The sequence below is a fragment of the Colius striatus genome, chromosome 27 (genome assembly GCF_028858725.1).
Source record: "Colius striatus isolate bColStr4 chromosome 27, bColStr4.1.hap1, whole genome shotgun sequence".
NCBI lineage: Eukaryota > Metazoa > Chordata > Aves > Coliiformes > Coliidae > Colius > Colius striatus.
The window spans coordinates 1,840,676-1,867,250 of record NC_084785.1 but is presented as its reverse complement, the minus strand read 5'-3'; the positions used below and the strand labels follow the sequence as shown (position 1 = coordinate 1,867,250).

At 52.1% G+C, this 26,575-nt stretch overlaps 6 protein-coding genes across 13 annotated transcripts; all 6 read left to right on the top strand.

Annotated features, from left to right (window-relative positions):
• The first annotated feature begins 3,161 nt into the window (after positions 1 to 3,161).
• LOC133628064 (voltage-dependent anion-selective channel protein 3-like) lies at positions 3,162 to 5,103 on the top strand. 3 transcript variants are annotated; one of them, XM_062015908.1, is made up of 4 exons: positions 3,162 to 3,562; positions 3,830 to 3,882; positions 4,563 to 4,790; positions 4,936 to 5,005. In XM_062015908.1, exons 1-4 carry the CDS (start codon positions 3,329 to 3,331, stop codon positions 4,979 to 4,981), a joined length of 561 nt encoding a protein of 186 aa, XP_061871892.1. In that variant the 5' UTR covers positions 3,162 to 3,328; the 3' UTR covers positions 4,982 to 5,005. The 3 variants fall into 3 exon arrangements, with proteins under 3 accessions (XP_061871892.1, XP_061871893.1, XP_061871894.1); XM_062015909.1 differs by lacking the exon at positions 4,936 to 5,005 and adding an exon at positions 5,019 to 5,103 and having other exon boundaries at positions 3,163 to 3,562; XM_062015910.1 differs by lacking the exon at positions 4,936 to 5,005 and adding an exon at positions 5,022 to 5,064 and having other exon boundaries at positions 3,163 to 3,562.
• Positions 5,104 to 7,181: 2,078 nt separating this feature from the next.
• Positions 7,182 to 9,306, top strand: LOC133628036 (TBC1 domain family member 31-like). The gene is made up of 7 exons (XM_062015761.1): positions 7,182 to 7,259; positions 7,469 to 7,579; positions 7,920 to 8,009; positions 8,060 to 8,143; positions 8,235 to 8,342; positions 8,503 to 8,553; positions 8,645 to 9,306. The coding sequence occupies exons 1-7, from the start codon at positions 7,182 to 7,184 to the stop codon at positions 9,047 to 9,049; spliced, it is 927 nt and encodes a 308-aa protein (XP_061871745.1). The 3' UTR covers positions 9,050 to 9,306.
• A 952-nt stretch (positions 9,307 to 10,258) lies between these two features.
• LOC133628070 (voltage-dependent anion-selective channel protein 3-like) lies at positions 10,259 to 12,432 on the top strand. 4 transcript variants are annotated; one of them, XM_062015929.1, is made up of 4 exons: positions 10,259 to 10,701; positions 10,968 to 11,020; positions 11,701 to 11,928; positions 12,273 to 12,432. In XM_062015929.1, exons 1-4 carry the CDS (start codon positions 10,468 to 10,470, stop codon positions 12,325 to 12,327), a joined length of 570 nt encoding a protein of 189 aa, XP_061871913.1. In that variant the 5' UTR covers positions 10,259 to 10,467; the 3' UTR covers positions 12,328 to 12,432. The 4 variants fall into 4 exon arrangements, with proteins under 4 accessions (XP_061871913.1, XP_061871915.1, XP_061871914.1 ...); XM_062015931.1 differs by lacking the exon at positions 12,273 to 12,432 and adding an exon at positions 12,157 to 12,261 and having other exon boundaries at positions 10,260 to 10,701; XM_062015930.1 differs by lacking the exon at positions 12,273 to 12,432 and adding an exon at positions 12,074 to 12,143 and having other exon boundaries at positions 10,260 to 10,701.
• A 994-nt stretch (positions 12,433 to 13,426) lies between these two features.
• Positions 13,427 to 17,642, top strand: LOC133628035 (golgin subfamily A member 6-like protein 7). Its single transcript, XM_062015760.1, has 14 exons — positions 13,427 to 13,558; positions 13,637 to 13,684; positions 13,775 to 13,852; positions 14,607 to 14,717; positions 14,817 to 14,978; positions 15,070 to 15,168; positions 15,253 to 15,300; positions 15,392 to 15,595; positions 15,805 to 15,915; positions 16,256 to 16,345; positions 16,396 to 16,479; positions 16,571 to 16,678; positions 16,839 to 16,889; positions 16,981 to 17,642. The coding sequence occupies exons 1-14, from the start codon at positions 13,427 to 13,429 to the stop codon at positions 17,383 to 17,385; spliced, it is 1,731 nt and encodes a 576-aa protein (XP_061871744.1). The 3' UTR covers positions 17,386 to 17,642.
• A 1,070-nt stretch (positions 17,643 to 18,712) lies between these two features.
• On the top strand, positions 18,713 to 20,580 carry LOC133628053 (voltage-dependent anion-selective channel protein 3-like). 3 transcript variants are annotated; one of them, XM_062015826.1, is made up of 4 exons: positions 18,713 to 19,037; positions 19,305 to 19,357; positions 20,039 to 20,266; positions 20,495 to 20,580. In XM_062015826.1, the coding sequence occupies exons 1-4, from the start codon at positions 18,804 to 18,806 to the stop codon at positions 20,517 to 20,519; spliced, it is 540 nt and encodes a 179-aa protein (XP_061871810.1). In that variant the 5' UTR covers positions 18,713 to 18,803; the 3' UTR covers positions 20,520 to 20,580. The 3 variants fall into 3 exon arrangements, with proteins under 3 accessions (XP_061871810.1, XP_061871811.1, XP_061871809.1); XM_062015827.1 differs by having other exon boundaries at positions 20,498 to 20,541; XM_062015825.1 differs by lacking the exon at positions 20,495 to 20,580 and adding an exon at positions 20,412 to 20,481.
• A 1,184-nt stretch (positions 20,581 to 21,764) lies between these two features.
• LOC133628034 (golgin subfamily A member 6-like protein 7) lies at positions 21,765 to 25,941 on the top strand. The gene is made up of 14 exons (XM_062015759.1): positions 21,765 to 21,896; positions 21,975 to 22,022; positions 22,113 to 22,190; positions 22,945 to 23,055; positions 23,155 to 23,316; positions 23,408 to 23,506; positions 23,591 to 23,638; positions 23,730 to 23,933; positions 24,143 to 24,253; positions 24,594 to 24,683; positions 24,734 to 24,817; positions 24,909 to 25,016; positions 25,177 to 25,227; positions 25,319 to 25,941. Exons 1-14 carry the CDS (start codon positions 21,765 to 21,767, stop codon positions 25,682 to 25,684), a joined length of 1,692 nt encoding a protein of 563 aa, XP_061871743.1. The 3' UTR covers positions 25,685 to 25,941.
• The last annotated feature ends 634 nt before the right edge of the window (positions 25,942 to 26,575 follow it).

Genomic DNA, 26,575 nt, shown 5'->3' with positions numbered 1-26,575 from the left:
GAGACGGCCAAGCTGAGGAATGAGACGGCCAAGCTGAGGAATGAGATGGCCGAGCAGAGCATGGAGGTTACCCAGCTGAAGGTGAGCTCACAGAGCCAAAGCCTGGTTGCAGTTGGATGAGCTGCAGCCGCTGAGCCTCTGCTTTCCTTTGCATGTGCAGGAGGAGAATCGTCACCAACTGGCAAAGATCAGAAGGGAGGTGAGTGTCCCCTCTTCTGCCCATGCCCTGCAGCTGTGGTGGCTGGGGCCAGGTCAGGGGCTCAGTGTCTGTGTCCAAATCCTCTTTCCAGATGCATAACATCTGTCACGATGTGGATGCCAGTGTAAAGAAACAGTGGCAGGTGCAGGAGAAGCTGCCTCTGGAGATGGAGCGGATGAGGGTGGAGGTGGTTCAGCTGAAGGTGAGTTCACTGCACTACAGCCTGGCTGAGGTTGGATACAGCCTCTGGAGATCAGAGGCTCTGGGACCTGACTGAGGAGCCAGTAGACAATCTGTGCAGAGCTGTGCACGAGGGGAAGGCAGTGAGGAGATGCAGCAGAGTGTGGTGGGTATGGAGAGGCTCTCACACCACAAGGCTGTGGCCACTGAGCCCCTGCTGTCTTTCTGCGTGCAGGAGAAGCTGGAAAGGCTGGAGCAGCTCAACGCAGAGGTGAGTGTCCCCTCCTCTGCCCACATCCCACAGCTGTGGCAGCTGGGGCTGTGTCAGGCGCTCAGTGCCTGTGTCTGGCTGCTCTTTGCAGTACAACGCGGCCTTGACACATCTCCAACACCGAGACCAGGAGATGAAGCTGAAGACAGCTCAGCTGAGCATGGAGGTGACCCAGCTGAAGGTGAGCTCACAGAGCCAAAGCTTGCTTGCAACCCCTTGGATGAGCTGCAGCCCCTGAGCCTCTGTTTTCCTTTCCACATGCAGGAGCGAAATCAGGAGCTGGAGAAGTTGGTGGAGCAGCTCAGAGCAGCAGAGGTGAGTGTCCCCTCCTGTGCCCATGCCCTGCAGCTGCAGTGGCTGGGGCTGTGTCAGGGGCTCAGTGTCTGTGTCCAAATCCTCTTCCCAGAACCGTGATAGGAAACATCATTTAGAAAGCAAGAAGAAGAAGGAATGTCAGCTGGAGGCAATGCAGCTGGAGATTGAGCAGCTGAGGGTGGAGATGGCCCAGCTGAGGGTGAGTTCACTGCACTACAGCCTGGCTGAGGCTGGATACAGCCTCTGGAGATTAGAGGCTCTGGGGCCTGACTGAGGAGCCAGTAGACAATCTGTGCAGAGCTGTGCACAAAGGGAGGCTGTGGCTGTGAGCCCTGAGCCCCTGCTGTGTCTGCTTGCAGGAGGAGAATCACCACACAACAGAAAAAGAGCTGGAGCAGCTCAGAAGGGAGGTGAGTGTCCCCTGCTCTGCCCACGTCCCGCAGCTGCAGCAGCTGGGGCTGTGTCAGGGGCTCAGTGCCTGTGTCTGGCTCCTCTTCCCAGAACCTTTGCACAAAACAGTGCTTAGAAATGGCCACTGAGAGGATCCAGAAGCTGGAGAAGCAGCTGGCCAAGCCGAGGAGGCACCAAGAGAAGCAAAGCCTGGCTGAGGAAATAGAGAACAGCAGACAGAACCGGAGCCTGGCTGAGCTGGGACTGGACAGCTCTCAGAACCACAGCGTGGATGAGGATAGAGAGACCGGCACAGAGAACCACAGCCTGGCTGAGGTTGGACTGAATGTCTCTCAGAACCACAGCCAGGCTGAGGATGGACTGAATGTCTCTCAGAACCACAGCCAGGCTGAGGTTGGACTGAATGTCTCTCAGAACCACAGCCAGGCTGAGAGTAGACTGCTGAAGAGGACGGGATATTTTCTCTGTTATTTTTTCTCTATTATTTTTTTCTCTATTTTCTCTCTTATGGTGTACGCAAAAATACTTTCATAAATACATTTCACACAGCATATAATATACGTTCTGAAACAATGCAAATAGCTTGTGGACTTTGAGTTGAGAAAAAACCCTGGATTCCTGGCTTTCTGCAGTTAATAGTCTCATGATGCTTTTCAGAAGACTGGCCTAATAATTTCAGTGTGGCTAAAACCTCTCTGATTGTCTTTACACTTTTATCTGGATACAGAAAAGATCTTTACTTCCTACTCATAACCGTTTTCATTCAGCACTAATGCTACATTTCTCTTTGAAAGCACCCCTTTAAAAAAGTCAGTAGTGTACATCAGGAGGCGTAACCACAGCTGACACAATGCAAACGCTGGGCTCCTGCTTGAGGTCATTTTAAGCCAAAAGCCATTTAAAAGCATAACTAAATGCATCTTGTGTGTAGGGAACAGATATTAGCATTCCAGATGACCACAAATTTGGGGAAGAAGCCCAGGACTAATAATACTATGACGTTTTAACTCTTACGTGACATCTCTGTCCCTGAAACTGAGTAGGTGTTGGTATGCTTTTTCATCCATCACAAAGTGCCAGTTTAGAACAATGGATCTCCTCCATGAAGCTTCAATGGCCACGTGTCATTTACGTGGTATCTTTAAAGAGACTATTGAAAAATTAAACCAGAAGCTTTTGCCCTTAAAATATCGCACGTGATGCCATGATAGGCTAGCTCAAGCAAGGATCAAAACTTGTTTTCCTGCAGATGACACTATTGAAAAAAACCCAAACCGCAAAACCTCACAGCACTGTGAAATGCCACACACAGTAAGAGGCTTCGCAGCACTGTCTGACGTAAAGTGTTTTCAGCATTTTGTCCTCAGGACTTAGGCCTGTATCAGCCTAAGGTATAATAAATTCAATCACCACAGAGAGCTGAGAAACAGTTTTTGTTAGCAAATCAATTTCCTTCATCTCAAACGAGAGATTAATGAGGTTAATGAGAAGGTTTTTTCCTATTTATTTCAGATAGGCAAATGCAAGACCAGACCATGACATTGCCTTTGTAAGAGCTGGGGAATGGTCACACAAAAGACCGAAGCCAAGGCGGCATTCAGCAGCTCTGCCTGCTCCGTATCCTCCATCACCAGGGCACCACCTCGTTCAGCAGCAGGCTCACATGCTCCCTCATCTTCCTTTTGCTGCCCACACACTGGAAGGAGCCCTTCGTGTCCTTTACATCCCTTGCCAGATTTCATTGCAAGAGGGCTTTAGCCTCCCACGGGGTCCTCAGACACCAAAGATACAAAGAGCAGAAGAGCTGAGCCTTTTGTGTAAACTCCTACAGCCCAGATCAGCAAGTCTAAGTGCTGAAGGGCAATGAGCACGCCAGCCAGTGCTGAGCACCTCGGTACTGCTGACAGAGTGACAGCAGCAGAAACTGATCGCAAGCGGTGAGCTGTGATCATATGGGAGCAACCTCAGCTCAAGTCCCCCTCAAAACCAGCAAGGACATCAGAGTGTTGAAACTGTTATTCTGCTCCTGGCAGGATTTCACTGCAACTGGTTCTTCCAACACAGACACAGGCAAGGCTTCAGGCAGTCTAAAGACCAAATATAAGATCAAAGACTATGGACTTACATTCACCCAGAAGTGGAACACAGATAACACTCTGGGAACAGAAGTGTCCGTGGAGGATCAGGTAAGAGGGAGTGAAAGACTCTGTCTGAGAGTGTTTCTGCAGCTGGTGTGAGAAGGTGTGTATGTATTTATAGAGTGTGTGCTGTTACAGGGCCTCACTGTGGGGAGGAAAAGTCCTCATCCCCCATCATACAGCACCTTCAGGTTTCATTGTAAAAGAGGGACATTATGGTCATGTTTTGTCTTCTCTTTAGCCAGGAAGTAGAGCATAGAACAAAGCACATTTCAGCAGAGCTCTGAGCAGACATCCTTCTCTTTTTCTTTGCAGCTGGCTGAAGGATTGAAGGTGGCTCCGGACACTACATTTGTACCAAACACAGGGTAAGTATTTTCTGTTACATTTATCTAAGGAGTGCTGGAATCTCCCATAACCTTGAATTAGAAATGCTTGTTCTGGCCTTTGTGTGAAAGCTCAACATTTACTCTAGAATGTTCTGCAGGCACTGGATAGAGTATTTTGAAGGTGATGGATAATACCAGGCTCAGAAGGACAAGGTCTCCCAAACCTGTGTTCTGCTGTGTGGAGAGAAAGGAGGTAGGGGAGAGGATTAAGGAGGTGGTTAAAATTTGTCTTAAGTTGGAATTGAGAGCAAAATAGGCACAAGGAGCCATTGTTGAGAGAGGAATTGTCTCATGGGATTGTGAGAGGTTTCTCCAGAGGAACAGGATGATGTCTGGAGGATAAGGAAGTCTGTTTTCCATAGAGGAGACTGGTGTCCAGGCGTGAAGAAGGAAGGAAGGCAGGCAGACATGCTTTTGTCTTGTTTCTTGAGGGTTTTAAAGAATTTGAGATGGTGGAGGAAACAGTGGCACCAGGTAAACAGACAGAAACCAGTGTTACCCTCACCTCATGCCCTCTCCAGCAGCTCCTCATGTGAAGTTTTGGGTAGGTAGGTGTTACAGTCACTTAACTGGTCTTGAGGAAGACACACATGACTAAAACTATGTGTAACACCTCCTTGTGTACTACAAGAGATGAAATGGCACGTTTCTCTCTGCAGGAAGAAGAGTGGAAAGTTGAAGACCTCCTACAAAAGAGACTATGTAAATCTAGGCTGCAACATAGACACTGATCTCTCTGGACCAACCATCTATGGCTGGGCAGTGTTGGGCTATGAAGGCTGGCTTGCTGGCTACCAGATGACTTTTGATACAGCCAAATCTAAGCTCTCACAAAATAACTTTGCCTTGGGATATAAGGCAGGAGACTTTCAGCTGCACACTAATGTGTAAGTATGACCTGAGCCTAGAAAAGCAGTGTCAGAGGAGCCCCAGGAGGTGAGGAGTGAGCATTGAGTCAGGTGTCAGGTGGGTGGATGGGAGGAGATACTGAGTTGTTTCAAAATCATTTCTACTTGGCGTTTTCATCTCCAGTACAACTAAAGGAGAGGCGACTTTCCAACTCCTGGCTGTCTTATGAGACCTTGTTTCAGGGTGGTTTGGGTTTTTGTCTGTAGAAGACAGTGGCATCACAGCACCTGATCACGTTAACTTGGAACCGAAGTCTGTCAACTTCTGCTTTGGTGATAAAGAGGCTTCGGTTAAGCTCCTGAACTTCCTCCTCCCCCACTAGACAGAAAGCTTCTGGCCCAGAAATGCCTTGGAAGGGACGAGAGGAACACAGATAACACTCTGGGAACGGAAGTTTCCGTGGAGGATCAGGTAAGAGGGAGTCAAAGACTCTGTCTGAGAGTGTTTCTGCAGCTGGGTGAGAAGGTGTGTATGTATTTATCGAGTGTGTGCTGTTACAGGGCCTCACTGTGGGGAGGAAAAGTCCTCATCCCCCATCATACAGCACCTTCAGGTTTCATTGTAAAAGAGGGACATTATGGTCATGTTTTGTCTTCTCTTTAGCCAGGAAGTAGAGCTCCTTCATCTTGCAATTTTCTGCCCCAAAAGAATGAAATCAGCACAGCAACCACAATATAGCACAAATGCCAGCGGGGTGGGGGTGGGAAGGGCCCTGCAGAGCTGCTCGAGCCGTGCAGCTGAGGTGCTGAGGGCCAGGTGTCAGTGCGGTGCTGGGCAGGGTGCCAGTGATCATATGGGAGCAACCTGAGCTCAAGTCCCCCTCAAAACAACCAAGGACCTTTCCACCAAGTCAGTTCCCTTGTGCAGAGGCAGTTTCACAATGTACTGGCCCGTGCAGTAGATGCACATGAAGAAAATGAATATTCACACCCCAGTGACTGTGCTTTTGTCAACACTGCTTGTCCCAGCTGGTAGGTGCACAGCCAGGCTCCTGGGATGGGAGCTGTGGCAGCCCAGGGTGTGGTTGGCCGTGTTGCCACGGGCAGCAGCTCCCATTCTGATGTCACCCGTGACAGGGGAGGTCGCTCGTGTTGCCACGGGCAGCAGCTCCCATTCTGATGTCACCCGTGACAGGGGAGGCTGGTGGGTATAAAAGGGGCATTTCGAGGAGAACCTCAGTACCAGTTGGCAGGAGCTTGGAGAGCACTGGCCAACGGCCTGCCTTGCGATGGCTTTGCAGCGGGAGGTCGCTGACAGAGCAGAGGAAGGTGAGGGATGGCTGTCCCCAGGGTCCCCACAGGCGTTGGCTGGGCTGTGTGTGTGGCTGTGAGCAGTGCAGGGGGAAGGCGGCAGCCTGGGCCGCGTGCTGTGTGTGAGGCAGCGTGGGCAGCCTGAGCCCAAGCACTGTCCCCACGCCCGGCACTGCCCGTGGCCGAGCCCCTCACAGCGTGCTGGCCCTGACACACAGGTGCAGCCATGGCAGCGGTGAGGGAAGAACTCCGAGTGCAGGAGATTCTGCCCCAGTGCTGTGCCACGGCCCAAAGCAGCAGTGACGAAAGACTGACCCAAGCCTCGTGGCAGCTGCAGGAGGACATAGGCGAGCTGCAGGTGAGCTCACACAGCCACAGCGCGGGTGCAGTTGGATGGGCCGCAGCCGCTGAGCCCCTGCTCTCTTTCCACGTGCAGGACAAATGTCTGGACCTGCAGAACGGGCTGAACCATCTCAGAGTGGAGGTGAGTGTCCCCTGCTCTGCCCACGGCCCGCAGCTGCAGCGGCTGGGGCTGTGTCAGGGCTCAGTGTCTGTGTGTGGCTCCTCTTCCCAGAGCTCTGAGATGCTGCAGGAGATGCATCGGCTGAAGCTGGAGTTGTCCCAGTTGGTGGCGGGGATGGCTCAGCTGAAGGTGAGTTCACAGAACCACAGCCTGGCTGAGGTTAGAGAAGGCCCCTGGAGATCAGAGGAGCCAGCAGGGGATCTGTGCAGAGCTCTGCACAAGCGGAAGGCATTGAGGAGATGCAGCAGAGTGCGAGAGGTGTGGAGGGGCTCCTACACCGTGGGGCTGGGGCTGTGGCCCCTGAGCCCCTGCTCTCTTTTGCATGCAGAAGTTCAGGGAGGAGGAGAAGCTGGGACAGCTGGAGCAGCTCAGAATACAGGTGAGTGTCCCCTGCTCTGCCCATTTCCGGCAGCTGCAGTGGCTGGGGCTGTGTCAGGGGCTCAGTGTCTGTGTCTGGCTTCTCTTCCCAGAGCTCTCAGGTGTTGCAGCATTTCCAAAGCCAAGGCCAGGAGATCCAGCAGCTGAGGAATGAGATGGCCAAGCTGAGGAATGAGACGGCCGAGCTGAGGAATGAGATGGCCAAGCTGAGGAATGAGATGGCCAAGCTGAGGAATGAGACGGCCAAGCTGAGGAATGCGATGGCCAAGCTGAGCATGGAGGTGACTGAGCTGAAGGTGAGCTCACAGAGCCACAGCGCGGGTGCAGTTGGATGAGCTGCAGCCGCTGAGCCTCTGCTTTCCTTTGCATGTGCAGGAGGAGAATCGTCACCAACTGGCAAAGATCAGAAGGGAGGTGAGTGTCCCCTCCTCTGCCCAAGCCCTGCAGCTGTGGTGGCTGGGGCCAGCTCAGGGGCTCAGTGTCTGTGTCCAAATCCTCTTTCCAGATGCATAACATCTGTCACGATGTGGATGCCAGTGAAAAGAAACAGTGGCAGGTGCAGGAGAAGCTGCCTCTGGAGATGGAGCGGATGAGGGTGGAGGTGGTTCAGCTGAAGGTGAGTTCACAGAAGTACAGCCTGGCTGAGGTTGGATACAGCCTCTGGAGATCAGAGGCTCTGGGACCTGACTGAGGAGCCAGTAGACAATCTGTGCAGAGCTCTGCACGAGGGGAAGGCAGTGAGGAGATGCAGCAGAGTGTGGTGGGTATGGAGAGGCTCTCACACCACAAGGCTGTGGCCACTGAGCCCCTGCTGTCTTTCTGCGTGCAGGAGAAGCTGGAAAGGCTGGAGCAGCTCAACGCAGAGGTGAGTGTCCCCTCCTCTGCCCACATCCCACAGCTGTGGCAGCTGGGGCTGTGTCAGGCGCTCAGTGCCTGTGTCTGGCTGCTCTTTGCAGTACAACGCGGCCTTGACACATCTCCAACACCGAGACCAGGAGATGAAGCTGAAGACAGCTCAGCTGAGCATGGAGGTGACCCAGCTGAAGGTGAGCTCACAGAGCCAAAGCTTGCTTGCAACCCCTTGGATGAGCTGCAGCCCCTGAGCCTCTGTTTTCCTTTCCACATGCAGGAGCGAAATCAGGAGCTGGAGAAGTTGGTGGAGCAGCTCAGAGCAGCAGAGGTAAGTGTCCCCTCCTGTGCCCATGCCCTGCAGCTGCAGTGGCTGGGGCTGTGTCAGGGGCTCAGTGTCCGTGTCCAAATCCTCTTCCCAGAACCGTGATAGGAAACATCATTTAGAAAGCAACAATGAGAAGGGATGTCAGCTGGAGGCAATGCAGCTGGAGATTGAGCAGCTGAGGGTGGAGATGGCCCAGCTGAGGGTGAGTTCACTGCACTACAGCCTGGCTGAGGCTGGATACAGCCTCTGGAGATTAGAGGCTCTGGGGCCTGACTGAGGAGCCAATAGACAATCTGTGCAGAGCTGTGCACAAAGGGAGGCTGTGGCTGTGAGCCCTGAGCCCCTGCTGTGTCTGCTTGCAGGAGGAGAATCACCACACAACAGAAAAAGAGCTGGAGCAGCTCAGAAGGAAGGTGAGTGTCCCCTGCTCTGCCCACGTCCCGCAGCTGCAGCAGCTGGGGCTGTGTCAGGGGCTCAGTGCCTGTGTCTGGCTCCTCTTCCCAGAACCTTTGCACAAAACAGTGCTTAGAAATGGCCACTGAGAGGATCCAGAAGCTGGAGAAGCAGCTGGCCAAGCCGAGGAGGCACCAAGAGAAGCAAAGCCTGGCTGAGGAAATAGAGAACAGCAGACAGAACCGGAGCCTGGCTGAGCTGGGACTGGACAGCTCTCAGAACCACAGCGTGGATGAGGATAGAGAGAGCGGCACAGAGAACCACAGCCAGGCTGAGGTTGGACTGAATGTCTCTCAGAACCACAGCCAGGCTGAGGTTGGACTGAATGTCTCTCAGAACCACAGCCAGGCTGAGAGTAGACTGCTGAAGAGGACGGGATATTTTCTCTGTTATTTTTTCTCTATTATTTTTTTCTCTATTTTCTCTCTTATGGTGTACGCAAAAATACTTTCATAAATACATTTCACACAGCATATAATATACGTTCTGAAACAATGCAAATAGCTTGTGGACTTTGAGTTGAGAAAAAACCCTGGATTCCTGGCTTTCTGCAGTTAATAGTCTCATGATGCTTTTCAGAAGACTGGCCTAATAATTTCAGTGTGGCTAAAACCTCTCTGATTGTCTTTACACTTTTATCTGGATACAGAAAAGATCTTTACTTCCTACTCATAACCGTTTTCATTCAGCACTAATGCTACATTTCTCTTTGAAAGCACGCCTTTAAAAAAGTCAGTAGTGTACATCAGGAGGCGTAACCACAGCTGACACAATGCAAACACTGGGCTCCTGCTTGAGGTCATTTTAAGCCAAAAGCCATTTAAAAGCATAATTAAATGCATCTTGTGTGTAGGGAACAGATATTAGCATTCCAGATGACCACAAATTTGGGGAAGAAGCCCAGGACTAATAATACTATGACGTTTTAACTCTTACGTGACATCTCTGTCCCTGAAACTGAGTAGGTGTTGGTATGCTTTTTCATCCATCACAAAGTGCCAGTTTAGAACAATGGATCTCCTCCATGAAGCTTCAATGGCCACGTGTCATTTACGTGGTATCTTTAAAGAGACTATTGAAAAATTAAACCAGAAGCTTTTGCCCTTAAAATATCGCACGTGATGCCATGATAGGCTAGCTCAAGCAAGGATCAAAACTTGTTTTCCTGCAGATGACACTATTGAAAAAAACCCAAACCGCAAAACCTCACAGCACTGTGAAATGCCACACACAGTAAGAGGCTTCGCAGCACTGTCTGACGTAAAGTGTTTTCAGCATTTTGTCCTCAGGACTTAGGCCTGTATCAGCCTAAGGTATAATAAATTCAATCACCACAGAGAGCTGAGAAACAGTTTTTGTTAGCAAATCAATTTCCTTCATCTCAAACGAGAGATTAATGAGGTTAATGAGAAGGTTTTTTCCTATTTATTTCAGATAGGCAAATGCAAGACCAGACCATGACATTGCCTTTGTAAGAGCTGGGGAATGGTCACACAAAAGACCGAAGCCAAGGCGGCATTCAGCAGCTCTGCCTGCTCCGTATCCTCCATCACCAGGGCACCACCTCGTTCAGCAGCAGGCTCACATGCTCCCTCATCTTCCTTTTGCTGCCCACACACTGGAAGGAGCCCTTCGTGTCCTTTACATCCCTTGCCAGATTTCATTGCAAGAGGGCTTTAGCCTCCCACGGGGTCCTCAGACACCAAAGATACAAAGAGCAGAAGAGCTGAGCCTTTTGTGTAAACTCCTACAGCCCAGATCAGCAAGTCTAAGTGCTGAAGGGCAATGAGCACGCCAGCCAGTGCTGAGCACCTCGGTACTGCTGACAGAGTGACAGCAGCAGAAACTGATCGCAAGCGGTGAGCTGTGATCATATGGGAGCAACCTCAGCTCAAGTCCCCCTCAAAACCAGCAAGGACATCAGAGTGTTGAAACTGTTATTCTGCTCCTGGCAGGATTTCACTGCAACTGGTTCTTCCAACACAGACACAGGCAAGGCTTCAGGCAGTCTAAAGACCAAATATAAGATCAAAGACTATGGACTTACATTCACCCAGAAGTGGAACACAGATAACACTCTGGGAACAGAAGTGTCCGTGGAGGATCAGGTAAGAGGGAGTGAAAGACTCTGTCTGAGAGTGTTTCTGCAGCTGGGTGAGAAGGTGTGTATGTATTTATAGAGTGTGTGCTGTTACAGGGCCTCACTGTGGGGAGGAAAAGTCCTCATCCCCCATCATACAGCACCTTCAGGTTTCATTGTAAAAGAGGGACATTATGGTCATGTTTTGTCTTCTCTTTAGCCAGGAAGTAGAGCATAGAACAAAGCACATTTCAGCAGAGCTCTGAGCAGACATCCTTCTCTTTTTCTTTGCAGCTGGCTGAAGGATTGAAGGTGGCTCCGGACACTACATTTGTACCAAACACAGGGTAAGTATTTTCTGTTACATTTATCTAAGGAGTGCTGGAATCTCCCATAACCTTGAATTAGAAATGCTTGTTCTGGCCTTTGTGTGAAAGCTCAACATTTACTCTAGAATGTTCTGCAGGCACTGGATAGAGTATTTTGAAGGTGATGGATAATACCAGGCTCAGAAGGACAAGGTCTCCCAAACCTGTGTTCTGCTGTGTGGAGAGAAAGGAGGTAGGGGAGAGGATTAAGGAGGTGGTTAAAATTTGTCTTAAGTTGGAATTGAGAGCAAAATAGGCACAAGGAGCCATTGTTGAGAGAGGAATTGTCTCATGGGATTGTGAGAGGTTTCTCCAGAGGAACAGGATGATGTCTGGAGGATAAGGAAGTCTGTTTTCCATAGAGGAGACTGGTGTCCAGGCGTGAAGAAGGAAGGAAGGCAGGCAGACATGCTTTTGTCTTGTTTCTTGAGGGTTTTAAAGAATTTGAGATGGTGGAGGAAACAGTGGCACCAGGTAAACAGACAGAAACCAGTGTTACCCTCACCTCATGCCCTCTCCAGCAGCTCCTCATGTGAAGTTTTGGGTAGGTAGGTGTTACAGTCACTTAACTGGTCTTGAGGAAGACACACATGACTAAAACTATGTGTAACACCTCCTTGTGTACTACAAGAGATGAAATGGCACGTTTCTCTCTGCAGGAAGAAGAGTGGAAAGTTGAAGACCTCCTACAAAAGAGACTATGTAAATCTAGGCTGCAACATAGACGCTGATCTCTCTGGACCAACCATCTATGGCTGGGCAGTGTTGGGCTATGAAGGCTGGCTTGCTGGCTACCAGATGACTTTTGATACAGCCAAATCTAAGCTCTCACAAAATAACTTTGCCTTGGGATATAAGGCAGGAGACTTTCAGCTGCACACTAATGTGTAAGTATGACCTGAGCCTAGAAAAGCAGTGTCAGAGGAGCCCCAGGAGGTGAGGAGTGAGCATTGAGTCAGGTGTCAGGTGGGTGGATGGGAGGAGATACTGAGTTGTTTCAAAATCATTTCTACTTGGCGTTTTCATCTCCAGTACAACTAAAGGAGAGGCGACTTTCCAACTCCTGGCTGTCTTATGAGACCTTGTTTCAGGGTGGTTTGGGTTTTTGTCTGTAGAAGACAGTGGCATCACAGCACCTGATCACGTTAACTTGGAACCGAAGTCTGTCAACTTCTGCTTTGGTGATAAAGAGGCTTCGGTTAAGCTCCTGAACTTCCTCCTCCCCCACTAGACAGAAAGCTTCTGGCCCAGAAATGCCTTGGAAGGGACGAGAGGAACACAGATAACACTCTGGGAACGGAAGTTTCCGTGGAGGATCAGGTAAGAGGGAGTCAAAGACTCTGTCTGAGAGTGTTTCTGCAGCTGGGTGAGAAGGTGTGTATGTATTTATCGAGTGTGTGCTGTTACAGGGCCTCACTGTGGGGAGGAAAAGTCCTCATCCCCCATCATACAGCACCTTCAGGTTTCATTGTAAAAGAGGGACATTATGGTCATGTTTTGTCTTCTCTTTAGCCAGGAAGTAGAGCTCCTTCATCTTGCAATTTTCTGCCCCAAAAGAATGAAATCAGCACAGCAACCACAATATAGCACAAATGCCAGCGGGGTGGGGGTGGGAAGGGCCCTGCAGAGCTGCTCGAGCCGTGCAGCTGAGGTGCTGAGGGCCAGGTGTCAGTGCGGTGCTGGGCAGGGTGCCAGTGATCATATGGGAGCAACCTGAGCTCAAGTCCCCCTCAAAACAACCAAGGACCTTTCCACCAAGTCAGTTCCCTTGTGCAGAGGCAGTTTCACGATGTACTGGCCCGTGCAGTAGATGCACATGAAGAAAATGAATATTCACACCCCAGTGACTGTGCTTTTGTCAACGCTGCTTGTCCCAGCTGGTAGGTGCACAGCCAGGCTCCTGGGATGGGAGCTGTGGCAGCCCAGGGTGTGGTTGGCCGTGTTGCCACGGGCAGCAGCTCCCATTCTGATGTCACGCGTGACAGGGGAGGTCGGTCGTGTTGCCACGGGCAGCAGCTCCCATTCTGATGTCACCCGTGACAGGGGAGGCTGGTGGGTATAAAAGGGGCATTTCGAGGAGAACCTCAGTACCAGTTGGCAGGAGCTCGGAGAGCACTGGCCAACGGCCTGCCTTGCGATGGCTTTGCAGCGGGAGGTCGCTGACAGAGCAGAGGAAGGTGAGGGATGGCTGTCCCCAGGGTCCCCACAGGCGTTGGCTGGGCTGTGTGTGTGGCTGTGAGCAGTGCAGGGGGAAGGCGGCAGCCTGGGCCGCGTGCTGTGTGTGAGGCAGCGTGGGCAGCCTGAGCCCAAGCACTGTCCCCACGCCCGGCACTGCCCGTGGCCGAGCCCCTCACAGCGTGCTGGCCCTGACACACAGGTGCAGCCATGGCAGCGGTGAGGGAAGAACTCCGAGTGCAGGAGATTCTGCCCCAGTGCTGTGCCACGGCCCAAAGCAGCAGCGACGAAAGACTGACCCAAGCCTCGTGGCAGCTGCAGGAGGACATAGGCGAGCTGCAGGTGAGCTCACACAGCCACAGCGCGGGTGCAGTTGGATGGGCCGCAGCCGCTGAGCCCCTGCTCTCTTTCCACGTGCAGGACAAATGTCTGGACCTGCAGAACGGGCTGAACCATCTCAGAGTGGAGGTGAGTGTCCCCTGCTCTGCCCACGGCCCGCAGCTACAGCGGCTGGGGCTGTGTCAGGGCTCAGTGTCTGTGTGTGGCTCCTCTTCCCAGAGCTCTGAGATGCTGCAGGAGATGCATCGGCTGAAGCTGGAGGTGTCCCAGTTGGTGGCGGGGATGGCTCAGCTGAAGGTGAGTTCACAGAACCACAGCCTGGCTGAGGTTAGAGAAGGCCCCTGGAGATCAGAGGAGCCAGCAGGGGATCTGTGCAGAGCTCTGCACAAGGGGAAGGCATTGAGGAGATGCAGCAGAGTGCGAGAGGTGTGGAGGGGCTCCTACAACGTGGGGCTGGGGCTGTGGCCCCTGAGCCCCTGCTCTCTTTTGCATGCAGAAGTTCAGGGAGGAGGAGAAGCTGGGACAGCTGGAGCAGCTCAGAATACAGGTGAGTGTCCCCTGCTCTGCCCATTTCCGGCAGCTGCAGTGGCTGGGGCTGTGTCAGGGGCTCAGTGTCTGTGTCTGGCTTCTCTTCCCAGAGCTCTCAGGTGTTGCAGCATTTCCAAAGCCAAGGCCAGGAGATCCAGCAGCTGAGGAATGAGATGGCCAAGCTGAGGAATGAGACGGCCGAGCTGAGGAATGAGATGGCCAAGCTGAGGAATGAGATGGCCAAGCTGAGGAATGAGACGGCCAAGCTGAGGAATGCGATGGCCAAGCTGAGCATGGAGGTGACTGAGCTGAAGGTGAGCTCACAGAGCCACAGCGCGGGTGCAGTTGGATGAGCTGCAGCCGCTGAGCCTCTGCTTTCCTTTGCATGTGCAGGAGGAGAATCGTCACCAACTGGCAAAGATCAGAAGGGAGGTGAGTGTCCCCTCCTCTGCCCAAGCCCTGCAGCTGTGGTGGCTGGGGCCAGCTCAGGGGCTCAGTGTCTGTGTCCAAATCCTCTTTCCAGATGCATAACATCTGTCACGATGTGGATGCCAGTGTAAAGAAACAGTGGCAGGTGCAGGAGAAGCTGCCTCTGGAGATGGAGCGGATGAGGGTGGAGGTGGTTCAGCTGAAGGTGAGTTCACAGAAGTACAGCCTGGCTGAGGTTGGATACAGCCTCTGGAGATCAGAGGCTCTGGGACCTGACTGAGGAGCCAGTAGACAATCTGTGCAGAGCTGTGCTCGAGGGGAAAGCAGTGAGGAGATGCAGCAGAGTGTGATGGGTATGGAGGGGCTCTCACAGCACGAGGCTGTGGCCACTGAGCCCCTGCTGTCTTTCTGCATGCAGAAGTCCGTGCAGGAGAAGCTGGAAAGGCTGGAGCAGCTCAAAGCAGAGGTGAGTGTCCCCTCCTCTGTCCACATCCCACAGCTGTGGCAGCTGGGGCTGTGTCAGGCGCTCAGTGCCTGTGTCTGGCTGCTCTTTGCAGTACAACGCGGTCTTGACACATCTCCAACACCAAGACCAGGAGATGCGGCAGGTGAAGCTGGAGACAGCTCAGCTGAGCATGGAGGTGACCCAGTTGAAGGTGAGCTCACAGAGCCAAAGCTTGCTTGCAACCCCTTGGATGAGCTGCAGCCCCTGAGTCTCTTGCTTTCCTTTCCACATGCAGGAGTGGTATCAGGAGCAGAAGTTGGTGGAGCAGCTCAGAGCAGCAGTGGTAAGTGTCCCCTCCTGTGCCCATGCCCTGCAGCTGCAGTGGCTGGGGCTGTGTCAGGGGCTCAGTGTCTGTGTCTGGCTTCTCTTCCCAGAGCTCTCAGGTGTTGCAGCATTTCCAAAGCCAAGGCCAGGAGATCCAGCAGCTGAGGAATGAGACGGCCAAGCTGAGGAATGAGACGGCCAAGCTGAGGATTGAGACGGCCGAGCTGAGGAATGAGACGGCCAAGCTGAGGAATGAGACGGCCAAGCTGAGGAATGCGATGGCCAAGCTGAGCATGGAGGTGACCCAGCTGAAGGTGAGCTCACAGAGCCAAAGCCTGGTTGCAGTTGGATGAGCTGCAGCCGCTGAGCCTCTGCTTTCCTTTGCATGTGCAGGAGGAGAATCGTCACCAACTGGCAAAGATCAGAAGGGAGGTGAGTGTCCCCTCTTCTGCCCATGCCCTGCAGCTGTGGTGGCTGGGGCCAGCTCAGGGGCTCAGTGTCTGTGTCCAAATCCTCTTTCCAGATGCATAACATCTGTCACGATGTGGATGCCAGTGTAAAGAAACAGTGGCAGGTGCAGGAGAAGCTGCCTCTGGAGATGGAGCGGATGAGGGTGGAGGTGGTTCAGCTGAAGGTGAGTTCACTGCACTACAGCCTGGCTGAGGTTGGATACAGCCTCTGGAGATCAGAGGCTCTGGGACCTGACTGAGGAGCCAGTAGACAATCTGTGCAGAGCTCTGCACGAGGGGAAGGCAGTGAGGAGATGCAGCAGAGTGTGGTGGGTATGGAGAGGCTCTCACACCACAAGGCTGTGGCCACTGAGCCCCTGCTGTCTTTCTGCGTGCAGGAGAAGCTGGAAAGGCTGGAGCAGCTCAACGCAGAGGTGAGTGTCCCCTCCTCTGCCCACATCCCACAGCTGTGGCAGCTGGGGCTGTGTCAGGCGCTCAGTGCCTGTGTCTGGCTGCTCTTTGCAGTACAACGCGGCCTTGACACATCTCCAACACCGAGACCAGGAGATGAAGCTGAAGACAGCTCAGCTGAGCATGGAGGTGACCCAGCTGAAGGTGAGCTCACAGAGCCAAAGCTTGCTTGCAACCCCTTGGATGAGCTGCAGCCCCTGAGCCTCTGTTTTCCTTTCCACATGCAGGAGCGAAATCAGGAGCTGGAGAAGTTGGTGGAGCAGCTCAGAGCAGCAGAGGTAAGTGTCCCCTCCTGTGCCCATGCCCTGCAGCTGCAGTGGCTGGGGCTGTGTCAGGGGCTCAGTGTCCGTGTCCAAATCCTCTTCCCAGAACCGTGATAGGAAACATCATTTAGAAAGCAACAATGAGAAGGGATGTCAGCTGGAGGCAATGCAGCTGGAGATTGAGCAGCTGAGGGTGGAGATGGCCCAGCTGAGGGTGAGTTCACTGCACTACAGCCTGGCTGAGGCTGGATACAGCTTCTGGAGATTAGAGGCTCTGGGGCCTGACTGAGGAGCCAATAGACAATCTGTGCAGAGCTGTGCACAAAGGGAGGCTGTGGCTGTGAGCCCTGAGCCCCTGCTGTGTCTGCTTGCAGGAGGAGAATCACCACACAACAGAAAAAGAGCTGGAGCAGCTCAGAAGGAAGGTGAGTGTCCCCTGCTCTGCCCACGTCCCGCAGCTGCAGCAGCTGGGGCTGTGTCAGGGGCTCAGTGCCTGTGTCTGGCTCCTCTTCCCAGAACCTTTGCACAAAACAGTGCTTAGAAATGGCCACTGAGAGGATCCAGAAGCTGGAGAAGCAGCTGGCCAAGCCGAGGAGGCACCAAGAGAAGCAAAGCCTGGCTGAGGAAATAGAGAACAGCAGACAGAACCGGAGCCTGGCTGAGCTGGGACTGGACAGCTCTCAGAACCACAGCGTGGATGAGGATAGAGAGAGCGGCACAGAGAACCACAGCCAGGCTGAGGTTGGACTGAATGTCTCTCAGAACCACAGCCAGGCTGAGGTTGGACTGAATGTCTCTCAGAACCACAGCCAGGCTGAGAGTAGACTGCTGAAGAGGACGGGATATTTTCTCTGTTATTTTTTCTCTATTATTTTTTTCTCTATTTTCTCTCTTATGGTGTACGCAAAAATACTTTCATAAATACATTTCACACAGCATATAATATACGTTCTGAAACAATGCAAATAGCTTGTGGACTTTGAGTTGAGAAAAAACCCTGGATTCCTGGCTTTCTGCAGTTAATAGTCTCATGATGCTTTTCAGAAGACTGGCCTAATAATTTCAGTGTGGCTAAAACCTCTCTGATTGTCTTTACACTTTTATCTGGATACAGAAAAGATCTTTACTTCCTACTCATAACCGTTTTCATTCAGCACTAATGCTACATTTCTCTTTGAAAGCACGCCTTTAAAAAAGTCAGTAGTGTACATCAGGAGGCGTAACCACAGCTGACACAATGCAAACACTGGGCTCCTGCTTGAGGTCATTTTAAGCCAAAAGCCATTTAAAAGCATAATTAAATGCATCTTGTGTGTAGGGAACAGATATTAGCATTCCAGATGACCACAAATTTGGGGAAGAAGCCCAGGACTAATAATACTATGACGTTTTAACTCTTACGTGACATCTCTGTCCCTGAAACTGAGTAGGTGTTGGTATGCTTTTTCATCCATCACAAAGTGCCAGTTTAGAACAATGGATCTCCTCCATGAAGCTTCAATGGCCACGTGTCATTTACGTGGTATCTTTAAAGAGACTATTGAAAAATTAAACCAGAAGCTTTTGCCCTTAAAATATCGCACGTGATGCCATGATAGGCTAGCTCAAGCAAGGATCAAAACTTGTTTTCCTGCAGATGACACTATTGAAAAAAACCCAAACCGCAAAACCTCACAGCACTGTGAAATGCCACACACAGTAAGAGGCTTCGCAGCACTGTCTGACGTAAAGTGTTTTCAGCATTTTGTCCTCAGGACTTAGGCCTGTATCAGCCTAAGGTATAATAAATTCAATCACCACAGAGAGCTGAGAAACAGTTTTTGTTAGCAAATCAATTTCCTTCATCTCAAACGAGAGATTAATGAGGTTAATGAGAAGGTTTTTTCCTATTTATTTCAGATAGGCAAATGCAAGACCAGACCATGACATTGCCTTTGTAAGAGCTGGGGAATGGTCACACAAAAGACCGAAGCCAAGGCGGCATTCAGCAGCTCTGCCTGCTCCGTATCCTCCATCACCAGGGCACCACCTCGTTCAGCAGCAGGCTCACATGCTCCCTCATCTTCCTTTTGCTGCCCACACACTGGAAGGAGCCCTTCGTGTCCTTTACATCCCTTGCCAGATTTCATTGCAAGAGGGCTTTAGCCTCCCACGGGGTCCTCAGACACCAAAGATACAAAGAGCAGAAGAGCTGAGCCTTTTGTGTAAACTCCTACAGCCCAGATCAGCAAGTCTAAGTGCTGAAGGGCAATGTGCACGCCAGCCAGTGCTGAGCACCTCGGTACTGCTGACAGAGTGACAGCAGCAGAAACTGATCGCAAGCGGTGAGCTGTGATCATATGGGAGCAACCTCAGCTCAAGTCCCCCTCAAAACCAGCAAGGACATCAGAGTGTTGAAACTGTTATTCTGCTCCTGGCAGGATTTCACTGCAACTGGTTCTTCCAACACAGACACAGGCAAGGCTTCAGGCAGTCTAAAGACCAAATATAAGATCAAAGACTATGGACTTACATTCACCCAGAAGTGGAACACAGATAACACTCTGGGAACAGAAGTGTCCGTGGAGGATCAGGTAAGAGGGAGTGAAAGACTCTGTCTGAGAGTGTTTCTGCAGCTGGTGTGAGAAGGTGTGTATGTATTTATCGAGTGTGTGCTGTTACAGGGCCTCACTGTGGGGAGGAAAAGTCCTCATCCCCCATCATACAGCACCTTCAGGTTTCATTGTAAAAGAGGGACATTATGGTCATGTTTTGTCTTCTCTTTAGCCAGGAAGTAGAGCATAGAACAAAGCACATTTCAGCAGAGCTCTGAGCAGACATCCTTCTCTTTTTCTTTGCAGCTGGCTGAAGGATTGAAGGTGGCTCCGGACACTACATTTGTACCAAACACAGGGTAAGTATTTTCTGTTACATTTATCTAAGGAGTGCTGGAATCTCCCATAACCTTGAATTAGAAATGCTTGTTCTGGCCTTTGTGTGAAAGCTCAACATTTACTCTAGAATGTTCTGCAGGCACTGGATAGAGTATTTTGAAGGTGATGGATAATACCAGGCTCAGAAGGACAAGGTCTCCCAAACCTGTGTTCTGCTGTGTGGAGAGAAAGGAGGTAGGGGAGAGGATTAAGGAGGTGGTTAAAATTTGTCTTAAGTTGGAATTGAGAGCAAAATAGGCACAAGGAGCCATTGGTGAGAGAGGAATTGTGTCATGGGATTGTGAGAGGTTTCTCCAGAGGAACAGGATGATGTCTGGAGGATAAGGAAGTCTGTTTTCCATAGAGGAGACTGGTGTCCAGGCGTGAAGAAGGAAGGAAGGCAGGCAGACATGCTTTTGTCTTGTTTCTTGAGGGTTTTAAAGAATTTGAGATGGTGGAGGAAACAGTGGCACCAGGTAAACAGACAGAAACCAGTGTTACCCTCACCTCATGCCCTCTCCAGCAGCTCCTCATGTGAAGTTTTGGGTAGGTAGGTGTTACAGTCACTTAACTGGTCTTGAGGAAGACACACATGACTAAAACTATGTGTAACAACCTCCTTGTGTACTACAAGAGATGAAATGGCACGTTTCTCTCTGCAGGAAGAAGAGTGGAAAGTTGAAGACCTCCTACAAAAGAGACTATGTAAATCTAGGCTGCAACATAGACACTGATCTCTCTGGACCAACCATCTATGGCTGGGCAGTGTTGGGCTATGAAGGCTGGCTTGCTGGCTACCAGATGACTTTTGATACAGCCAAATCTAAGCTCTCACAAAATAACTTTGCCTTGGGATATAAGGCAGGAGACTTTCAGCTGCACACTAATGTGTAAGTATGACCTGAGCCTAGAAAAGCAGTGTCAGAGGAGCCCCAGGAGGTGAGGAGTGAGCATTGAGTCAGGTGTCAGGTGGGTGGATGGGAGGAGATACTGAGTTGTTTCAAAATCATTTCTACTTGGCGTTTTCATCTCCAGTACAACTAAAGGAGAGGCGACTTTCCAACTCCTGGCTGTCTTATGAGACCTTGTTTCAGGGTGGTTTGGGTTTTTGTCTGTAGAAGACAGTGGCATCACAGCACCTGATCACGTTAACTTGGAACCGAAGTCTGTCAACTTCTGCTTTGGTGATAAAGAGGCTTCGGTTAAGCTCCTGAACTTCCTCCTCCCCCACTAGACAGAAAGCTTCTGGCCCAGAAATGCCTTGGAAGGGACGAGAGGAACACAGATAACACTCTGGGAACGGAAGTTTCCGTGGAGGATCAGGTAAGAGGGAGTCAAAGACTCTGTCTGAGAGTGTTTCTGCAGCTGGGTGAGAAGGTGTGTATGTATTTATCGAGTGTGTGCTGTTACAGGGCCTCACTGTGGGGAGGAAAAGTCCTCATCCCCCATCATACAGCACCTTCAGGTTTCATTGTAAAAGAGGGACATTATGGTCATGTTTTGTCTTCTCTTTAGCCAGGAAGTAGAGCTCCTTCATCTTGCAATTTTCTGCCCCAAAAGAATGAAATCAGCACAGCAACCACAATATAGCACAAATGCCAGCGGGGTGGGGGTGGGAAGGGCCCTGCAGAGCTGCTCGAGCCGTGCAGCTGAGGTGCTGAGGGCCAGGTGTCAGTGCGGTGCTGGGCAGGGTGCCAGTGATCATATGGGAGCAACCTGAGCTCAAGTCCCCCTCAAAACAACCAAGGACCTTTCCACCAAGTCAGTTCCCTTGTGCAGAGGCAGTTTCACAATGTACTGGCCCGTGCAGTAGATGCACATGAAGAAAATGAATATTCACACCCCAGTGACTGTGCTTTTGTCAACACTGCTTGTCCCAGCTGGTAGGTGCACAGCCAGGCTCCTGGGATGGGAGCTGTGGCAGCCCAGGGTGTGGTTGGCCGTGTTGCCACGGGCAGCAGCTCCCATTCTGATGTCACCCGTGACAGGGGAGGTCGGTCGTGTTGCCACGGGCAGCAGCTCCCATTCTGATGTCACCCGTGACAGGGGAGGCTGGTGGGTATAAAAGGGGCATTTCGAGGAGAACCTCAGTACCAGTTGGCAGGAGCTCGGAGAGCACTGGCCAACGGCCTGCCTTGCGATGGCTTTGCAGCGGGAGGTCGCTGACAGAGCAGAGGAAGGTGAGGGATGGCTGTCCCCAGGGTCCCCACAGGCGTTGGCTGGGCTGTGTGTGTGGCTGTGAGCAGTGCAGGGGGAAGGCGGCAGCCTGGGCCGCGTGCTGTGTGTGAGGCAGCGTGGGCAGCCTGAGCCCAAGCACTGTCCCCACGCCCGGCACTGCCCGTGGCCGAGCCCCTCACAGCGTGCTGGCCCTGACACACAGGTGCAGCCATGGCAGCGGTGAGGGAAGAACTCCGAGTGCAGGAGATTCTGCCCCAGTGCTGTGCCACGGCCCAAAGCAGCAGTGACGAAAGACAGACCCAAGCCTCGTGGCAGCTGCAGGAGGACATAGGCGAGCTGCAGGTGAGCTCACACAGCCACAGCGCGGGTGCAGTTGGATGGGCCGCAGCCGCTGAGCCCCTGCTCTCTTTCCACGTGCAGGACAAATGTCTGGACCTGCAGAACGGGCTGAACCATCTCAGAGTGGAGGTGAGTGTCCCCTGCTCTGCCCACGGCCCGCAGCTACAGCGGCTGGGGCTGTGTCAGGGCTCAGTGTCTGTGTGTGGCTCCTCTTCCCAGAGCTCTGAGATGCTGCAGGAGATGCATCGGCTGAAGCTGGAGTTGTCCCAGTTGGTGGCGGGGATGGCTCAGCTGAAGGTGAGTTCACAGAACCATAGCCTGGCTGAGGTTAGAGAAGGCCCCTGGAGATCAGAGGAGCCAGCAGGGGATCTGTGCAGAGCTCTGCACAAGCGGAAGGCATTGAGGAGATGCAGCAGAGTGCGAGAGGTGTGGAGGGGCTCCTACACCGTGGGGCTGGGGCTGTGGCCCCTGAGCCCCTGCTCTCTTTTGCATGCAGAAGTTCAGGGAGGAGGAGAAGCTGGGACAGCTGGAGCAGCTCAGAATACAGGTGAGTGTCCCCTGCTCTGCCCATTTCCGGCAGCTGCAGTGGCTGGGGCTGTGTCAGGGGCTCAGTGTCTGTGTCTGGCTTCTCTTCCCAGAGCTCTCAGGTGTTGCAGCATTTCCAAAGCCAAGGCCAGGAGATCCAGCAGCTGAGGAATGAGATGGCCAAGCTGAGGAATGAGACGGCCGAGCTGAGGAATGAGATGGCCAAGCTGAGGAATGAGATGGCCAAGCTGAGGAATGAGACGGCCAAGCTGAGGAATGCGATGGCCAAGCTGAGCATGGAGGTGACTGAGCTGAAGGTGAGCTCACAGAGCCACAGCGCGGGTGCAGTTGGATGAGCTGCAGCCGCTGAGCCTCTGCTTTCCTTTGCATGTGCAGGAGGAGAATCGTCACCAACTGGCAAAGATCAGAAGGGAGGTGAGTGTCCCCTCCTCTGCCCAAGCCCTGCAGCTGTGGTGGCTGGGGCCAGCTCAGGGGCTCAGTGTCTGTGTCCAAATCCTCTTTCCAGATGCATAACATCTGTCACGATGTGGATGCCAGTGTAAAGAAACAGTGGCAGGTGCAGGAGAAGCTGCCTCTGGAGATGGAGCGGATGAGGGTGGAGGTGGTTCAGCTGAAGGTGAGTTCACAGAAGTACAGCCTGGCTGAGGTTGGATACAGCCTCTGGAGATCAGAGGCTCTGGGACCTGACTGAGGAGCCAGTAGACAATCTGTGCAGAGCTGTGCTCGAGGGGAAAGCAGTGAGGAGATGCAGCAGAGTGTGATGGGTATGGAGGGGCTCTCACAGCACGAGGCTGTGGCCACTGAGCCCCTGCTGTCTTTCTGCATGCAGAAGTACGTGCAGGAGAAGCTGGAAAGGCTGGAGCAGCTCAAAGCAGAGGTGAGTGTCCCCTCCTCTGTCCACATCCCACAGCTGTGGCAGCTGGGGCTGTGTCAGGCGCTCAGTGCCTGTGTCTGGCTGCTCTTTGCAGTACAACGCGGTCTTGACACATCTCCAACACCAAGACCAGGAGATGCGGCAGGTGAAGCTGGAGACAGCTCAGCTGAGCATGGAGGTGACCCAGTTGAAGGTGAGCTCACAGAGCCAAAGCTTGCTTGCAACCCCTTGGATGAGCTGCAGCCCCTGAGTCTCTTGCTTTCCTTTCCACATGCAGGAGTGGTATCAGGAGCAGAAGTTGGTGGAGCAGCTCAGAGCAGCAGTGGTAAGTGTCCCCTCCTGTGCCCATGCCCTGCAGCTGCAGTGGCTGGGGCTGTGTCAGGGGCTCAGTGTCTGTGTCTGGCTTCTCTTCCCAGAGCTCTCAGGTGTTGCAGCATTTCCAAAGCCAAGGCCAGGAGATCCAGCAGCTGAGGAATGAGACGGCCAAGCTGAGGAATGAGACGGCCAAGCTGAGGATTGAGACGGCCGAGCTGAGGAATGAGACGGCCAAGCTGAGGAATGAGACGGCCAAGCTGAGGAATGCGATGGCCAAGCTGAGCATGGAGGTGACCCAGCTGAAGGTGAGCTCACAGAGCCAAAGCCTGGTTGCAGTTGGATGAGCTGCAGCCGCTGAGCCTCTGCTTTCCTTTGCATGTGCAGGAGGAGAATCGTCACCAACTGGCAAAGATCAGAAGGGAGGTGAGTGTCCCCTCCTCTGCCCAAGCCCTGCAGCTGTGGTGGCTGGGGCCAGCTCAGGGGCTCAGTGTCTGTGTCCAAATCCTCTTTCCAGATGCATAACATCTGTCACGATGTGGATGCCAGTGTAAAGAAACAGTGGCAGGTGCAGGAGAAGCTGCCTCTGGAGATGGAGCGGATGAGGGTGGAGGTGGTTCAGCTGAAGGTGAGTTCACAGAAGTACAGCCTGGCTGAGGTTGGATACAGCCTCTGGAGATCAGAGGCTCTGGGACCTGACTGAGGAGCCAGTAGACAATCTGTGCAGAGCTCTGCACGAGGGGAAGGCAGTGAGGAGATGCAGCAGAGTGTGGTGGGTATGGAGAGGCTCTCACACCACAAGGCTGTGGCCACTGAGCCCCTGCTGTCTTTCTGCGTGCAGGAGAAGCTGGAAAGGCTGGAGCAGCTCAACGCAGAGGTGAGTGTCCCCTCCTCTGCCCACATCCCACAGCTGTGGCAGCTGGGGCTGTGTCAGGCGCTCAGTGCCTGTGTCTGGCTGCTCTTTGCAGTACAACGCGGCCTTGACACATCTCCAACACCGAGACCAGGAGATGAAGCTGAAGACAGCTCAGCTGAGCATGGAGGTGACCCAGCTGAAGGTGAGCTCACAGAGCCAAAGCTTGCTTGCAACCCCTTGGATGAGCTGCAGCCCCTGAGCCTCTGTTTTCCTTTCCACATGCAGGAGCGAAATCAGGAGCTGGAGAAGTTGGTGGAGCAGCTCAGAGCAGCAGAGGTAAGTGTCCCCTCCTGTGCCCATGCCCTGCAGCTGCAGTGGCTGGGGCTGTGTCAGGGGCTCAGTGTCCGTGTCCAAATCCTCTTCCCAGAACCGTGATAGGAAACATCATTTAGAAAGCAACAATGAGAAGGGATGTCAGCTGGAGGCAATGCAGCTGGAGATTGAGCAGCTGAGGGTGGAGATGGCCCAGCTGAGGGTGAGTTCACTGCACTACAGCCTGGCTGAGGCTGGATACAGCCTCTGGAGATTAGAGGCTCTGGGGCCTGACTGAGGAGCCAATAGACAATCTGTGCAGAGCTGTGCACAAAGGGAGGCTGTGGCTGTGAGCCCTGAGCCCCTGCTGTGTCTGCTTGCAGGAGGAGAATCACCACACAACAGAAAAAGAGCTGGAGCAGCTCAGAAGGAAGGTGAGTGTCCCCTGCTCTGCCCACGTCCTGCAGCTGCAGCAGCTGGGGCTGTGTCAGGGGCTCAGTGCCTGTGTCTGGCTCCTCTTCCCAGAACCTTTGCACAAAACAGTGCTTAGAAATGGCCACTGAGAGGATCCAGAAGCTGGAGAAGCAGCTGGCCAAGCCGAGGAGGCACCAAGAGAAGCAAAGCCTGGCTGAGGAAATAGAGAACAGCAGACAGAACCGGAGCCTGGCTGAGCTGGGACTGGACAGCTCTCAGAACCACAGCGTGGATGAGGATAGAGAGAGCGGCACAGAGAACCACAGCCAGGCTGAGGTTGGACTGAATGTCTCTCAGAACCACAGCCAGGCTGAGAGTAGACTGCTGAAGAGGACGGGATATTTTCTCTGTTATTTTTTCTCTATTATTTTTTTCTCTATTTTCTCTCTTATGGTGTACGCAAAAATACTTTCATAAATACATTTCACACAGCATATAATATACGTTCTGAAACAATGCAAATAGCTTGTGGACTTTGAGTTGAGAAAAAACCCTGGATTCCTGGCTTTCTGCAGTTAATAGTCTCATGATGCTTTTCAGAAGACTGGCCTAATAATTTCAGTGTGGCTAAAACCTCTCTGATTGTCTTTACACTTTTATCTGGATACAGAAAAGATCTTTACTTCCTACTCATAACCGTTTTCATTCAGCACTAATGCTACATTTCTCTTTGAAAGCACGCCTTTAAAAAAGTCAGTAGTGTACATCAGGAGGCGTAACCACAGCTGACACAATGCAAACACTGGGCTCCTGCTTGAGGTCATTTTAAGCCAAAAGCCATTTAAAAGCATAATTAAATGCATCTTGTGTGTAGGGAACAGATATTAGCATTCCAGATGACCACAAATTTGGGGAAGAAGCCCAGGACTAATAATACTATGACGTTTTAACTCTTACGTGACATCTCTGTCCCTGAAACTGAGTAGGTGTTGGTATGCTTTTTCATCCATCACAAAGTGCCAGTTTAGAACAATGGATCTCCTCCATGAAGCTTCAATGGCCACGTGTCATTTACGTGGTATCTTTAAAGAGACTATTGAAAAATTAAACCAGAAGCTTTTGCCCTTAAAATATCGCACGTGATGCCATGATAGGCTAGCTCAAGCAAGGATCAAAACTTGTTTTCCTGCAGATGACACTATTGAAAAAAACCCAAACCGCAAAACCTCACAGCACTGTGAAATGCCACACACAGTAAGAGGCTTCGCAGCACTGTCTGACGTAAAGTGTTTTCAGCATTTTGTCCTCAGGACTTAGGCCTGTATCAGCCTAAGGTATAATAAATTCAATCACCACAGAGAGCTGAGA

Excerpts from the sequence above, each read along its gene's own strand:
- LOC133628064 (XM_062015908.1), top strand. The coding sequence starts at position 3,329 with ATGGGAGCAACCTCAGCTCAAGTCCCCCTCAAAACCAGCAAGGACATC. Across the intron at positions 3,563-3,829 it reads AAGTGTCCGTGGAGGATCAG|CTGGCTGAAGGATTGAAGGT; the intron begins GTAAGAGGGAGT and ends TTTTCTTTGCAG. Across the intron at positions 3,883-4,562 it reads ACATTTGTACCAAACACAGG|GAAGAAGAGTGGAAAGTTGA; the intron begins GTAAGTATTTTC and ends TTCTCTCTGCAG.
- LOC133628035 (XM_062015760.1), top strand. The coding sequence starts at position 13,427 with ATGGCAGCGGTGAGGGAAGAACTCCGAGTGCAGGAGATTCTGCCCCAG. Across the intron at positions 15,169-15,252 it reads TGGAGGTGACCCAGTTGAAG|GAGTGGTATCAGGAGCAGAA; the intron begins GTGAGCTCACAG and ends TTCCACATGCAG. Across the intron at positions 15,916-16,255 it reads TGGAGGTGGTTCAGCTGAAG|TACAACGCGGCCTTGACACA; the intron begins GTGAGTTCACTG and ends TGCTCTTTGCAG.
- LOC133628036 (XM_062015761.1), top strand. The coding sequence starts at position 7,182 with ATGGCCAAGCTGAGGAATGAGACGGCCAAGCTGAGGAATGCGATGGCC. Across the intron at positions 7,260-7,468 it reads TGGAGGTGACTGAGCTGAAG|ATGCATAACATCTGTCACGA; the intron begins GTGAGCTCACAG and ends TCCTCTTTCCAG. Across the intron at positions 8,010-8,059 it reads TGGAGGTGACCCAGCTGAAG|CCCCTGAGCCTCTGTTTTCC; the intron begins GTGAGCTCACAG and ends GATGAGCTGCAG.
- LOC133628070 (XM_062015929.1), top strand. The coding sequence starts at position 10,468 with ATGGGAGCAACCTCAGCTCAAGTCCCCCTCAAAACCAGCAAGGACATC. Across the intron at positions 11,021-11,700 it reads ACATTTGTACCAAACACAGG|GAAGAAGAGTGGAAAGTTGA; the intron begins GTAAGTATTTTC and ends TTCTCTCTGCAG. Across the intron at positions 11,929-12,272 it reads TTTCAGCTGCACACTAATGT|ACAGAAAGCTTCTGGCCCAG; the intron begins GTAAGTATGACC and ends CTCCCCCACTAG.
- LOC133628053 (XM_062015825.1), top strand. The coding sequence starts at position 18,804 with ATGGGAGCAACCTCAGCTCAAGTCCCCCTCAAAACCAGCAAGGACATC. Across the intron at positions 19,038-19,304 it reads AAGTGTCCGTGGAGGATCAG|CTGGCTGAAGGATTGAAGGT; the intron begins GTAAGAGGGAGT and ends TTTTCTTTGCAG. Across the intron at positions 20,267-20,411 it reads TTTCAGCTGCACACTAATGT|TACAACTAAAGGAGAGGCGA; the intron begins GTAAGTATGACC and ends TTTCATCTCCAG.
- LOC133628034 (XM_062015759.1), top strand. The coding sequence starts at position 21,765 with ATGGCAGCGGTGAGGGAAGAACTCCGAGTGCAGGAGATTCTGCCCCAG. Across the intron at positions 23,507-23,590 it reads TGGAGGTGACCCAGTTGAAG|GAGTGGTATCAGGAGCAGAA; the intron begins GTGAGCTCACAG and ends TTCCACATGCAG. Across the intron at positions 24,684-24,733 it reads TGGAGGTGACCCAGCTGAAG|CCCCTGAGCCTCTGTTTTCC; the intron begins GTGAGCTCACAG and ends GATGAGCTGCAG.